The sequence below is a fragment of the Nelusetta ayraudi genome, unplaced genomic scaffold (assembly GCF_046127955.1).
Source record: "Nelusetta ayraudi isolate G7.1 ecotype Tasmania unplaced genomic scaffold, CSIRO-AGI_Nayr_v1 ptg000026l, whole genome shotgun sequence".
Taxonomy (NCBI): Eukaryota; Metazoa; Chordata; class Actinopteri; order Tetraodontiformes; family Monacanthidae; genus Nelusetta; species Nelusetta ayraudi.
In genome coordinates, this window is record NW_027466076.1 from 6,415,207 (window position 1) to 6,429,843 (window position 14,637).

The following is a 14,637-nucleotide window of genomic DNA, read 5'->3' on the forward strand; positions in this document are numbered from 1 at the left end:
GTATTATTTAAACACTCAACTTGGAACGCAGTGCTGTAAAAATAAATATAAAATACCAAAACAAACACCCACCCAGATACAAAGTGAAAGAACATCATAAAACATCACAAAAGGATAAAAACAAACAAAAAGCAACTTTCCAGTCAAAAAACTCCTCACAAAGCGTAGTGGCTGCTCAGCTTTGAAGGACTGACAATCAGCTCTGGAAAAAAAACCCGTCTCCCAGCCAATCAGGAGCCGGCCCTCTTTGCTGCCGGCTCTTGGAAGGGGTTTGTTCAGGAAAGTCCAGGCTGCAGCTCGGAGCCTCCGTGATGGAGTTTGTTGGCGCCACCTGAGCTGCGTTGTTCCTCAGCGCGCTCGTCCATCGCCCACCCGACGCTTTATCACACTTCTGCACTCTGTGGTAGCTTGGTGGCGTTCCAACGCTGCCCAAGTCGCATCCAGCGCCGCAGGTTGACCCACCAGCGAAGTTCTATAGCGACCTCTCAGTGAAGACCAGCAACATAATTAAAGTTGGGAAGAAATCATTTCAACTCAGTTTGATGCCAGTTTATGCTGGGCTGTGTAATTGCTTGTGGCAGTCTAATACCCGTCGCTCTTCACAGGGGTTATGAGGCAGCACTCACAATGATGTGCTTTAAATTCACACTCAGCCTCAAGTTTGTCTGGCCAGTCTGCCTCTAGTTCAGTGTCTGTGAATCTCACTCATTCCTCCTCCTCCTCTCGGAGCACAAACACCTGGAGCGGCAGTTGGCACAGATTCACTTCTCCTCTGTGCAGAGCGACGTTGACAAACGTGTCCAGCGTCAGGAAAACGAAGCCGTTGATGAAGTGGATGCAACAATGGAGCAGCAACCTGGCAAGACCTGACAATACCAAGTTGTATGCAAAAACGTTTGTGTGTTGTCTCTGTAGGAACATGTCAGTTTGTCTATGAGATATATTGATAGCAAACAGGACTTGACAGGTTGTGAGCACTTTATTTTGAAGAGATGAACGTTGATGAAGCAGTAAACTGGTGCTGAGGATGTGAGAAGCAGCACGACTCAGTGGAGGAAACTCTGGAAGCCTCCATGGAGCCGTCAGATATGGAGAGATGCTGCTCTTCAATCCCCAGGTGCAGTTTCTCCTGCAGTCGCCCTCAGCCCACATGCTGCATCCTGCACACAGCCGTTAATAACTCACTCAGGTCTGCTGCTGCTTGCCAGCTTTGCTTCACTCAGCCGCTGATAACTAAATATAGATATTTTCATATATGGCTTTTTCTTTCTTCTTCAACTCCTCACACTGACACACCAGCAATGTCACTCTCTCTCTCTCTCCCTCTCTCTCTCTCTCTCTCTCCTTCTCTCTCTCTCCCTGTCTCTCTCTCTCTCTCCTTCTCTCTCTCTCCCTGTCTCTCTCTCTCTCTCTCTCTCTCTCCCCTTCTCTCTCTCTCCCTCTCTCTCTCTCTCTCTCTCTCACTCTCTCTCGCTCTCTCTCTCTCTCGCTCTCTCTCTCTCAGATGTTGCCTTATATTTAGAGTCAAAGTGGAGGGCGAGGGAGCCGAGCTGGACTGCAGCTCATTTGTTTGCCTGTGGTGCGGCTCCTGCAGAGAGTTGTGCAAATTATCAGTGGCCCCACTGAGCAGATAGCAGTGATTGTGTGTCTGGTATCTGCTGGCACAGACTACAAAGTCATGGCAACTGCTCCCTCATACAGTTGGCATGGCCACAAATGGCTGATGCCGAGGAGGGACGTGTAGCACGTTGTGTGGCAGTGACTGTCACTGTAACAACAGCAACAGCGATGTACACTATTACTTTCTCTTTGTCCTGGCCCAAAGTTTCCTAATAAATGGAGGGCCAGGCCTGTTTTGCCAGTCCAGCGCTGGCGAGCTGGAGGGTTGATGCAGCTCATTAACTTAATTGTTACTTGTCTGAAAAAATGTTGATGTGTTTGCAGGTTCTGTTGGATACATCAAGATGGGAAAAAAAAACTCAAAAATCATGTGTTTGTGATTAAATATCGCTTGGCCACCGGTGCAGCAGATTTGAATCATCCAAGTATTTAAATGTCTTTTATTTGTGAACACATCTGTTTGCTCAAGTTATTCTCCCCTCTGACTGCACTGACTTTGTTGTTGCTGCCTGGCCAGCAGCGTGAAGGCGCCCCTGCTGTTTACCAGTGTGCACAGAGTGAGCCTCTTCACGCTAATATGAGCTTTGGGCTGCGCTGATGCAGTTTAAGGAAGCAGCATGTGGGGAGGGATTATTCCAGGCGCTCCAGATGTGGGCTGGTTATTAGCATGCTCGGGCAGGATCAGTCTGTCGGCTTTATACCCTGACATTCCATTCAATTGGACCCGCGGCGCCGCTGCTCTGCTGTCAGGGCCGAGTCATTAAGACCTTCTTCCTGTCCAGCAGATTAAGCTGCTCTGGGCAAGAAGCAGGGAGGAAAACATTTAGATCTCAATCCACTCCAATCTGATGGACATCATAACGTTATAGTTAAAGTTCAGGAACCACAAGCCTCAATATTCAACATCGAGCCAGCATGTAGCTGGAGGAGCAGGTAAATTCAGAGGTTAAGAGTATTGGGTCCCCTTGAAGGTTAAAATCCAACCTTTATTGACTCACTGAGACGACCGCCTCGATGAGGTGTGTGACAGTTGGTGGAGAAACGCACTCGATGATTTAGACACAAGTTCAGCAGTTACAGGAGTTCCTGGGGTTGTGCCAGTGCAGCTCCTTGGAGGCAGCCCAGATAGACTGCTGCTGAGTGGTTGACTAGCTAACTGAGGGCGGGCCATGATGTGGAGGGAGACTCTCCACAGTGCAAATCTAATTCTCCCCTCAGTCATCCTCAACCTCAGGTCTTCGCTTCACTCGCTCCCCAACAGCCAGAAAGTCCGAGAGCAATGTTCTTCATCCGAGGGCGAGTAGCTGGAGGGGCAGCGGGAGGACGGATGGCCGACAGCGTTGGATTCCAGAGGAGGGAAACCGTCCGTCTCCTACCTTATCTCACAGCCCAGCCACTGGCAGCAGCAGGAACGCAGGAACACTGAGTTTATTGAAGTGCAGCAGGAGTGCAAAACACACCCAGATGAAAATGTTGAGTTCCTCTTTGCCGGTGAGCAGGATGGATAGGATCAGGAATGAGTCCATCACTGGGACGTTTGGTTTGGAAATGCCGCCAGAGAGGCCAAACTGAGATGGTTCGCACCTGTACAGAGGAGGGACGGTGAGTGTATGGATAGGAGGATGCCGAGGTTGAAACTGGCAACCAGGAGGCCTGGAGATGAAGCAGAGAGGAGATGTATGGATGTAGTGAGAGAGGAACGATGTTGGTTGGTGTGAGAGGAGATGATGCAGAAGACGAGTGGGATGGAAGCAGATGTTGGAGGGCTGCAGCCAATCATCTGAAGAGGCCAGAAGGAAAGAGCAATATTTAGTAACAGATATGAAAGAAGCAGAGCTCCTGCCTGAAGGGACCCTTCACTGTCATCTAGCAGGAGCTCCGCATTATTGCTACCATTCTGCTTTTTACTCTTGAACATCAGTTAGTGTCCCAACCAGAGGCCACGCAGCCAAAACATTGTGATTGTTCCAAATCAGCTCAGATTGAACACACAGTGGATATTATTGTCATAAGTTATATTATCAGATTCTTTTGCTGGAGCCTTGAAATGTGAACCTAATTACCTGAAACGGCTCTGTTAATTAAAGCCATCTGCACGTGTGAGGAGCGTCACTCTGAAGAATGTGCCATGTGACATCATCCCATGGATCAGTCAACCAAAAAGGAATCAATATGGCCTGCAGCGCGCGCGCACACACACACACACACACACACACACACACACACGCCGGCACCTTATGAATCGTCAGTCATGGCCGTACGTGACACAGCACAAAGTGCTGCGCCGCCACCACCAGTCTTTTTAATGACGCAGGAAGTGTCATTAAAGAGGCTGATCTCCAAGGAGACCACCTGATGATGGACGACGGCAGCGGCTGAGGAGACAGGACGGAGGTGACAAGACGCACGCATGACAAGAGCACGAACAGGTTGCTGTGAGTGAGGGGTGTTGAGGGATGAGGAGGAGGAGGAGGAGGAGGTGGAAGACAAGGAGGATGGACTGAAGAGGACGAGAGGTTGGAGACAGAAGTCACAGAGGGGAAAAGAGGATTTAAGGATTTGCGAGAACAGACTGACTGATGAAATTATAATAGAAGTACAGTTGAGTTGTAACAGCTACTGTTTATGATGAGGTCTACTCCAGGTTTAGCATCCTGAGTCGCTAATCGCAGATGAATGCGTGAATTTCTGATGTTTTAAGAAGGAAGACAAAGCTGAGGGCCAAGCATGCAGCAACGAGCCAGAGTCTCTCCGCCAAGTGAAGGAAGTGTGCAGGAGAAAGAAATGGGAAGAAGAGAACAGGAGGAGAAAGAGGAAGCACACGCAGTCTTCCTCACTTTGTTGAGAAAAGAAAAATTATAACAACACGTCTGAGGGGAATATATTGTAATGTGATTTTAGCATCTCGGAGAAAAATGACGGCACCATAAACCTGGTGTGAAATGAATGGCGCTGTGTCCTGCTGTTCAGGGAGGACTCCAGTCAGCACCAGAACGGCCCAGTCCCACTCCCGATGGGCTCAACGCTGACAAATGGGCCAGAAAGTCTGATGGAAAAGCATTTTAGAGGAATCCAATCAATCTCATGTTTCAGCCCCACTTGGAATCTCGGAATATTAAAACACATTCCGTTAAATCAGCTCCAGTTGGAATGTTGCAAAATGATCAATTAAGGGTGAGTTGGTTTGTTGCGTTTCCAACAGCCATGACTGAAGAGAGGAGCACGCATTAACCCGTGCTCTGTTTGCTCAGCCAGTCAACAGAATTTGAAGAGTTTAGTGAAGTGAATGAGGGGCGGAGCTCTGGTGGGACTTTCCCTCCTGCAAGACGTTGGATTTTCTAGCTGACTTTCGCAAAGAGAGGAGGAATCTTTGTAGTGCCTCAATTGGCCAGTGGTGCAGTTATAAGAGGAGGAGTTTCAACAGATAGAAAAAGCAGTGTTAGAAAGGCATGCATTTGGGCAAAGTGATGGGAGTGGATGCTTTGCTTGGGCAGAAATAGACTGCAGAGCAAATGCAAGCTTTTTCTCTCTAAAGTGTGGGCGGGCTGGCAAAATGAATCTCCATACATTATTCAAATTCTCCAGGATTGTGCGGAGGGAAGTTGCTTCATGGAGTGGTGGCGGAGATAACGGCCCGTCTGGGTTTATCAGCAGGGATCAGCCAGAGTGACGAGCAGAGCCCAGAGAGAAGCCAAGGGGGCCCCGCAGCCAGCAGATAAAGTGGTGGCTGTGAGCTTCCGTGGTGTGCAGCTCCACTTCATCTCCCCACCGTGCGTCCACTGAGTCTGCTGATAATCACTCCTCGCTCCTCCACAGAAAGCCAGAGTGCCCACAGAGTGCCTTTCTTTCAAAGAAGGAAAAAACATTTGCAAAAATATGTTTTGACTGCTTGTATGTTTACCACCTGACTGTCTGGCAGACGCCAAGCCACTCTCAGGAGAAACCTGACCGTCTTCCAGTCGGCGGAGGCACGAAAGAGCATCGACTTGGAAATGGGAATTGTGATGAACGCTTAGATTTGCTGTGGAGCTTTCAATGGTAGAGGCCTTGCCGTGCATTGAAGTAGTAGCTAATCACAGGACATATGCTGAGCAGCTGCGTTTCCATCGCCCCTAGAACTGCACAAAACCTAAATATCACAATAAGTTTCTCAGACGTATCCACACAGAGGAGAGTGCCAGCCTGCTTTTCATTGTTGTTGAGAGCAGTGAGAGTGCAGAAGAAGAAGAAGAAGAAGAAGAAGAAGAAGAAGAAGACGACGGGTCTGCGATTGACTTCCTTCCACCTGCAGAGTCAGATTCATTTACATGTCAGCTTTGTTCTGAATGGAGGAGAGGGTTTCTTGTTTCTTGATGGGGTCGTTTGTACGACAGCGTGGTGGCAGCGGGGCCATTTGCCAACATTTACTTTGATATGTTCAAGTTCACGCTTGTTGCTGTTGCTGCTGTTTGTTATTGTGAGTCTGCAGAGCATAGCAGAGCTGCTGCCTGCACCGCCTGCTGCCCTCAGTGCAGCCACACCGCCAAGACAAATGGCTTTGGCTTATTTTATTATGCAGACTGCGGAATTTATCGCACTAACAAATCTTCCTCGCTAATTCAATTAAATAGTCTTCGCAAATGGGGGCCATTTCTGAAGAATGAACAATTAACTCCTGGGGATTAGAAATCCAGGCCGAGCCGCCGCCAGCAGGAGTTGCCTTAGACCGGGCGTGGGCAAACTACGGCCCGGGGGCCATATGCGGCCCGTTAAGCTTATAAATCCGGCCCGCCCAACCTGAAGAAATTATATTACTCGTCAGTCAGTCGTCAAACAGCTGCATTTCATCCACGTTTGCAGTGTTTCAACAGTCATTTCAATAAAGAGCTCAACAGTTGACATTAAAGCAACGTGTTTTCTACATACCCCATCTGCTGCTGCTCCGGCCCCTCTCTCACTGCAGCTCCACCAGTCACACAGTTTGACTGGTCCGCTGCTTCAGACCTGAAGCTGCTGTGGAGGAAATGAAAGGCAAACCCTTATGGCTGCCAGTGAAGCTATTCCAGTGTCATCACACAGAGTGGAGAGTTAACGGGGATGCATCTTTCTATCTATGTGAAACAACGTCATCGTTCCACTACAGCCAAAAGTGACCAACAACTGAGAACACTGGCCACCGCCGGACTCTTGAATTCTGTAGCACTTCATCATGCGATCTCAGCGCGATGACGTCAGCAGACTCGCAGCGGTGAAAGCGGAGGGGGTGCAGCTTGCCGGCGGGGGTGACACCCCGCTGGGTTTGGTGCGTGGAGACGGAACTCAATGCCGATTGCTTCCGCGACGTCCCGCGTCCAAAAACATGGTGACATCCCGCTAATTTCAGTGGAACAGAGGCTTATGGGAGTGAGTGCACCTTGTGTCTTTGTCGGGCCTGTTTGCCTCGGACCTCCAGCACTGAAGGTTTCCAGCAGACCACAGAGAAGCTGTTTGTAAAGTCTGTTTTTGTCGGCTCGATACTGCAGATGCTGCTGTGTTGTGTGATTGGCGTTCCAGCCGTGATCATCCTAGTCATGTGAAGCAGCTATCTTACTAGCAGGGGACAATACAGACTTATTGATTCACTCTAACACTTACAAATGGAGAAATCTTTCAGGCTGACAATCAGTGTGTTGGAACACTTGTGTATTGAACACAGGACGGCCCGTCGATGGCTGAACTGAACACACTGGCTCACACTCACATCCTGTTGAAAACAAATGAAACATTTCAGATCTCCGTCCTTCTCGGGCCGCAAAACAAAAGAAACGGACACCGCAGACACCTCATGGTGTGACACACACCGACCATGGCCTCAAGGCCACCGGCTTTGAACGGTGCAGGGCGCCAAGCTGGGAGTTTGAGTGGAGTGGGTGGTCTGCCTCCACAGTCCCTCTATTATTAAACATCAGCATCCATTAGGGCTCCTAATTGTCGGCCTTCATCGCCACCGCTTTGTGGTTTAATTGCCTGGAATGCTGCAGTGCAACTCCGGCGTGACGGCCAGATTGATCGCAAAATATGAAGCGCTGGCGACTCGGGACGGGGCCCATCTCCCCTCAAATAGAAGAGTAATGAGGGAGAGGAGCCGGGCGGAATAATGAGAAGAGACGGAGGGAGGGAGGCGCCGTCGAGTGGCTTCACTTTAACCACAATAAGGCTCAGAGTTTGCTAATATGAGACACGGACGCGATTGTGGGACGGAGGAGGCAGCTTTGCGTTGCTGAAGAATCCAGACGTTGGAGTTTGTGGTCAAATAGTAGTCAGCAGCAGTAGTAGCAGTAGCAGCAGCAACAGTAGTAGCAGTAGCAGCAGCAACAGCAGCAGTAGTAGCAGCAGCAGCAGTAGTAGCAGTAGCAGCAGCAACAGTAGTAGCAGTAGCAGAAGCAGCAGTAGTAGCAGTAGCAGCAGCAACAGCAGCAGTAGTAGTAGCAGCAGCAACAGCAGTAGTAGCAGTAGTAGCAACAGCAGCTGTAGCAGTAACAGTAGTAGTAACAGTAGCAGCAGTAACTACAGCAGCAGTAGCAGTAGTAGCAGCAGCAGCAGTAGTAGTAGCAGTAGTAGCAGCAGCAGCAACAGCAGTAGTAACAGTAGCAGCAGCAGCAACAGTAGCAGTAGCAGCAGCAGTAACAGTAGTAGTAGCAGTAGTAGTAGCAGCAGCAACAGCAGTAGTAACAGTAGCAGCAGCAGCAGCAGGAGCAGCAACGGTAGCAGCAGCAGCAGAAGTAACAGTAGCAGCAGTAACGACAGCAGCAGAAGTAACAGCAGCAGCAGCAGTAACAGCAGCAGCAGCAGCAGCAGCAGCAGGAGCAGCAACGGTAGCAGCAGCAGCAGAAGTAACAGTAGTAGTTGCAGTAGTAGTGGCAGCAGCAGCAACAGTAGCAGCAGCAGCTGAAGTAACAGTAGCAGCAGTAACGACAGCAGCAGAAGTAACAGCAGCAGCAGCAGCAGCAGTAACTACAGCAGCAGTAGCAGCAGTAACAAAACACTGCAAATGAATCAGTTCTGGCCGCTGCAGTTGTAATTTGTGTTTGCAGTTGGTGCCACAAGAATCAACAGAGCCTCCGGCTGAGTGAAATCTATTCATTCTAAATTAGAGGGTTTAAGAAAAAAAAAAGACAAAAACAAAAAATAATTACATTTTCCCTTTTCTTTCCTTTTTTGTTTGTAAAACAACTGAAGAAGCAGGAGTGTGGAGTCAAGTGATGTGACGCCGCTGCTCGTCTTTCAGTCAATAACACAGGAAGCGGTGTTTTTGCGCAGCTCTGTGTGCGACTCTGGGGACGCAGCGACCAAACGGCCTCATTAGCTGCTGTGACTGTTAGTGTGTGAGTTCGACAGTGACGTCAATCACTGCTCAAATCCACTGCCTCATTAAGTCATATACTGTGTGTGTGTGTGTGTGTGTGTGAAGCTGCATAGATAAGTGTCTGAAAGCTAAATCACATTGTGCTTCATTATTTTTTTTCTTGTTTTGCTTCATTATTTAAAAGCCGGTGTTTCAGTGCGTCTCCAGCCATCTCGCATTGGAAGGAGAATAATATGAGATCCACATTAAGAATTGAAAGCCGTCACTTCCTCAGTCGCCAGCGCTCAACTCCACATCACTGCAAAGTCCCGCTTCTCCATTTGGATGCAGCCAGGCTTCCTCTGCAGGCGGTGTTGCGCCGCTTCTCGTCCTCCGTGTCGTGACACTGAGACTAAAAGGGTCACGTCGCTCTCGGTCGCCCGCCGACGCCCCCCGGGGGCTTCTTGCTGAGTTTGCGGCTTCTCGTCATTTATGCGCCGGCACTTCGGCTGATTGCAGTCAGTGGCGTATTTCTAATAGTAGGTGGGGCCAAGAGATGGAGGGAGGAGGCCCCATGATGCCTTTCACACACACTGTGTTTGGCATTTGGGGCTGTGTTGTCAGTTTTCCGGGGGGGGGGGGGGGTCAGTCGGCCAATTCGTAAAGCACTCGATCCCACACAGAGGCGTCTCAAAGCACTTTGCACAGTCAGAGGACACCAGTGACTGATGGTCCAACGTCTCACTGCCTCCAACAGTGGAGAGAGAGGGAGATAAACTGTGTGTGTGTGTGTGTGTGTGTGTGTGTGTGTAAAATAGCTTATTAGATTGTGAAGAAGTGTGCAATATTTGGAGATTTTCAGAAGAAACGGTGACATCAAGTGGTTACATTTCAGATTGCAGCTCTCCTTCGCTCTCCCTCCCTCTCCTGAGCTTGCCAGTGAACTACAGTGGCCCTGCACACCCAAACCTGGATACCTGCTTGTCGTCGGTTTATTGGAGGACACTGAGAGCTATTCTAAGGGGAGGAGTTTATTGTAGTAGTATACGACAACAGTGTATAACAGTATACACTATTATATACACCTTTTATCAATATATTTATGGGCAGTATGTTAAGCTTTTACCAATATAAACATATCAGGCTGAGTTTTACACACTGGACCTTTAAGTGGTGGTGAATCTGCTTTCCTAACGCACAGAGAAGGTCGTGCGTGTCTAATCAGTGTGTGTGGTTGTGCGTCTCTTCCTCAAAACCTCTAAATAATGACGATGCTCTCAGGCTTTAACGCCCTCGTCAGGAGCCATGAAGTGTGAGCAGCAGCAGCAGCAGTGGCAGCAGCAGCAGCAGCAGCAGTGTTGATTTGGGGAAGATTTTCTTCTCTTATGGGAATAAACAACAGGAAGAATCTTCATCAACAGTGTCATCCTGGTGCTCGTGTTCATTACTTGTGTTGGAGATGGGACAGGAAGTGGCGTGCAGCAGGCACAGCCTAATGGCAGGAACGCTGCCCTACTTGGGAAGCACTGCGTGTCAGGTGACACGTTGAGATGCAGTGTTCCAGCAGCACACTGCGGGGGGGTTCTGGGACAGGACCAGAACCATGAGCTGGAGCCCAGACTCAACAGAACATCCACTTCTCAAGAGGGAGTTCTACAGAGCGACTCATTACTGTGATCACTGCGCTGATCACAGTGGATCCGGGTCCAATCAGAGGCTGAGTTAGGACTCTGAGTCAGTGGCTGCCACTAATGAGGAGTGATGTCACAGTGGGCCGGCTCTGCTGTCACACTCTGATCAAGATGGATTGCAGGTTTCTGGGCCTACGAACTTTCTTTAATGTAACAAATCATAATATCTGCCGTGGAATTAAAGGGCACTGCAGTTAAACAATTGAAGCGTCCATTATAATGTAGGACCTGCAGTGGCTTCAGCCCAGATGAAGGCTGCTGTTGTCTGCTGTTGGCTGCTGTTGGCTGCTGTTTCTCTCAGTACTGCGGCTCTCAAATGGCCTCCTTGTTGAGTTTTTTGGGTGGCTGAGACTCAAACTCAAACCCTCTGATGTTGTTGTCTGCTCCCTTTGTGCCTTTTTCCTTTTTCATTGGCGCGGACGCCCTCATCTGTGTCAAATCCGAGCGGAGCCGAGATAAAACTGAGCTGAGCCCTCCAACCACAGAGTTTGTGTGATGTCAAGTGAAGCCAAACCTCCGTAAGAAGCAGATTATTGACTCCTTTTCCTTTTTTCTTTTTAAATCTCCTTTTTTTTTTCCATTACTGGAACAAACTGCTCGTCGCATGTCGTGAAATCCTCCTCTCATCCCCGGGGCCTTGCAGCTCAGCACTGACAGCGCAGATAAGTGCAGAGCGCCGCACCACAGCGCAGCGCCACCTCCTGTCCAAGTCATACGCTATTAATGACAAGTCCCATTTCATTTTGGCAGCAGCGTGGCGCGACCTCCGCCCAGAGGCATTGTGGGATCTGCTGGAAGATGTTCAGAGAAGGTCCATGGTGCAGAGGCTGCTTTGCAATCAGTGGACTTTAACACAAAATATCAAATTTGCCAAAGAAATTTCAGATTTACTGTTTCACAAAAAACAAAAACCAAAGAGCCGAATTATTTCTTGACTGACTCAGTTGCACTTGCATGGCTTGGTTAGATGATTGATTGATGTTTCAGCTTGATTGATGTCTCACTGGTGGGAGAAGTGGATTCAAATGTAGAGATTCGCCGTTGACTTCTAGTCTCAGTTTAAAACGTGTTGGAAAGATTTCTGAAATGTGTTTTCTGCTCACTTGTTGGAATAGATTTCAAACATCATCACATACAGGTACTGCCCAGAACATTAGAATAGCCTAAAAAGGTTGTTGTATTTCTGCAATTCAACTTGAAAGGTGAAGTTGACATATTATATAAAGGACTAATATGCAAATCAATATATTTCAAGTTTTTATTTCTTTGGGTTTTGCTGATCAGGTCTTGCAGCTTAAAAAAAAACGTGTTACATAAAAATGTTACATAAAGTCAAATCTTTATGAAAATCTTAATCAGTCAGTTTGTGTGGAATGGCTCAATAAAATGTGTGTGCTTTCATCTTTTATGTTAATTTGCCAAAATAAAACAACTTTTACTGGATATTCTCATTTTTCGGGCAGTACCTGTACACGCGACGTGCACACATGTAATAACAAGGCTGTAGTGAATGGGCTCGTACCACATTGAATTGATGTACTGCACAGTGCAAGATAATAACGGCTGTACCCTAAGTGGACTAACGAGGGACGATCTGGGAATGCGTGCAGAGCAGCCTGAGCGTAATCCCACCAGTCACCGTTCATGGCGCCGAGACCCCACGGCCAGCGGAGCGGCGGTGCAGATGAAGCTGGGAGGAGGCGTGAGCTCCAGGGGGAGGAGCTCCAGCTTGGTTTGGAGCGTGGCGGGGCCCCCTGCTGGAGCCGCGGGGCTCGACCTCAAGGTCAGAGCGGCTGTTGGAGCTTGTTAGGAGACGGCAGCGCAGGCTGCCACCCGGCGTTAAGTGCCCACTTGATTATGCTTCCCCCGCTCGCTGGCGCTGCCTTCAGGTGCAGCAGCTCTAATAGAATGTGAAATTACATTGCAAGGCCTTTTTTCAATGTCACACTGAAACTAGCGTTGCAGTTCTGCAGGTTGGTCTCAGTCTCCAGAACACTGGTTAAGGTGTGGGTCTGGTCTCAGACTCTGAGGCATTTTGACTGGGCCTGGTCTCGGACTGGGACTGGGAGGACGGACTGGGCCTGGTCTCGGACTGGGACAGGGCGGACGGACTCGGGGGTTTTGATCCAGACCAGCAGAGACTCAGCTAATAACACTGTAATAACACCTCCAGGCTCTGCGGTCTTGATCAGATCCTGGCCTGGGTCTGGTTGCGGACTCTGAGGCATTTTGACTGGGCCTGGTCTCGGACTGGGACTGGTAGGACGGACTGGGGGGTTTTGATCCAGACCAGCGGAGACTCAGCTAATAACACTGTAATAACACCTCCAGGCTCTCTGGTCTTGATGAGGTCCTGGTCTGGGTTGGTTGGTGCTGCTACCTGAAACCTCCCTCATTATTTCATTATTTCACACCCTGTGACCCGAAACCCAGTGAAGTCAAAGTCCAGTTAAAGTCCAGTTTCTAACGCGCCCCCTTGTGGAACCCCGATGATCCCACTCTGATCCATGGAACTTCTCGCACGACGCCTCCGTCCGACGTCGCTCCCCCCCCCCCCTCCCCTCCCCTTCTGAAACCCTCAAACACCCTCCCCCTCCCCCCGTCTCCCCCTCCGTGCATGCCGACGGCCTCAGCTGGCTCCGCCCTTGCCGCCTTGCTCAGCCCCGCCCGCCGCCCCTCCTCTCTCTGCCCTCCCCCCTCCGCAGGTGGGCGACCAGATCCTGGAGGTGAACGGCCGCAGCTTCCTCAGCGTCCCCCACGACGACGCCGTGCGGGTCCTCAAGTCCTCGCGCCACCTGATGATGACGGTGAAGGACGTGGGCCGCCTGCCGCACGCCCGCACCGTGGTGGGCGAGACCCGCTGGATCGCCAGCTCGCAGATCGCCGAGAGCTCGGCCAATAGCAGCGCAGCAGGGTGAGACGTTCTCGCACCACGGCAGCGGCTCAGCTTTACCACAGGGGGCTTTCTAAAGTGGGGGCTATGGCTGCCAGGGGGCGCTAGAGAAGTGTGAAGATGTGAGAAAAAATGCCAACAAATCAAAAAAATGATAGAATCTATTTTTCTATTCATTATTATTATCAAATATGATCTAGTTATTGTTTAATAACCAATAATAAATATAATATATAATAATATAATAATATAATAATGTGATTGGCTGCCAGTCAACAACATGGTTCATGGAGAATGATGTGCCATTTATCAAGGTGACATATATATATTATAAGACTGAAAATGAATCTGTATTTAATGTGTAAATGACATTTACTTTAACACATATAAGAACATGCAGCTTTTTACTTGTGGATGACTCATGGCTGCAGTGTCAATTAGACATATAGAGTGAAAGAGAAAGTGAAGCAGGAAGATGCAGCAATGTCTTTTAGTCTCGTAGTCATTGCACTGATGCATCACAACAGTCAAGGAGACATGAAACTCTAATAGTCAAGAGGCCATTTCATCTGATCATTCTGAACCATCTCCATCTCCTGCTGGGAAATGTACACATTCCTTCCTCTTTTGCTCAGGAAGTAAACGGCAGACCTGCTGGGAAATATTCTTCAATGTAATAAACATTATATTATGGAAGGAGCCCTTGTGTTTAATTCAGCATCCATCATCCCAACAGGCTGAGTTGTTGCTTTGAAAGAATTGCTCGTGTTGCTGTACATAGAATGGAAAAGCTTCATGCTGCACACTGTTGTGTGTCAAGAAAAAAAAAATACAATTTGCAAGTATAATATCTATTGTGAACATTGTGTGTCTTTATTACAGAGACACAACTATCATATTTACATAAATTCATGTCTGGAGACGAGCACACAGACGCCAGGTGATGTTCTGGTGCACCTGTGGACGCCTGTGTCATTAGCACCTAGCATATTAGCATATATTAAAGCAGCGGCATTGTAATGCAGCGCACGAGCTCTGTTTTGGTGGCTCCTCTTTGAAAGCAGTCACTTCCCGCAGCACAGAGAGGCGGCCAGGGATCAGAGGAGTCAGGAGGAGGGCAGAATAAAGAC

At 49.0% G+C, this 14,637-nt stretch overlaps 1 protein-coding gene across 1 annotated transcript in view; it reads left to right on the plus strand.

Annotated features, from left to right (window-relative positions):
* Positions 1 to 14,637, plus strand: part of whrna (whirlin a) — an 85,899-nt gene that overhangs the window by 43,077 nt on the left and 28,185 nt on the right. The window contains exon 4 of the mRNA XM_076029354.1: positions 13,320 to 13,528. Coding sequence (XP_075885469.1) covers positions 13,320 to 13,528 — 209 coding nt within the window. The remainder of the gene's footprint in view (positions 1 to 13,319; positions 13,529 to 14,637) is intronic.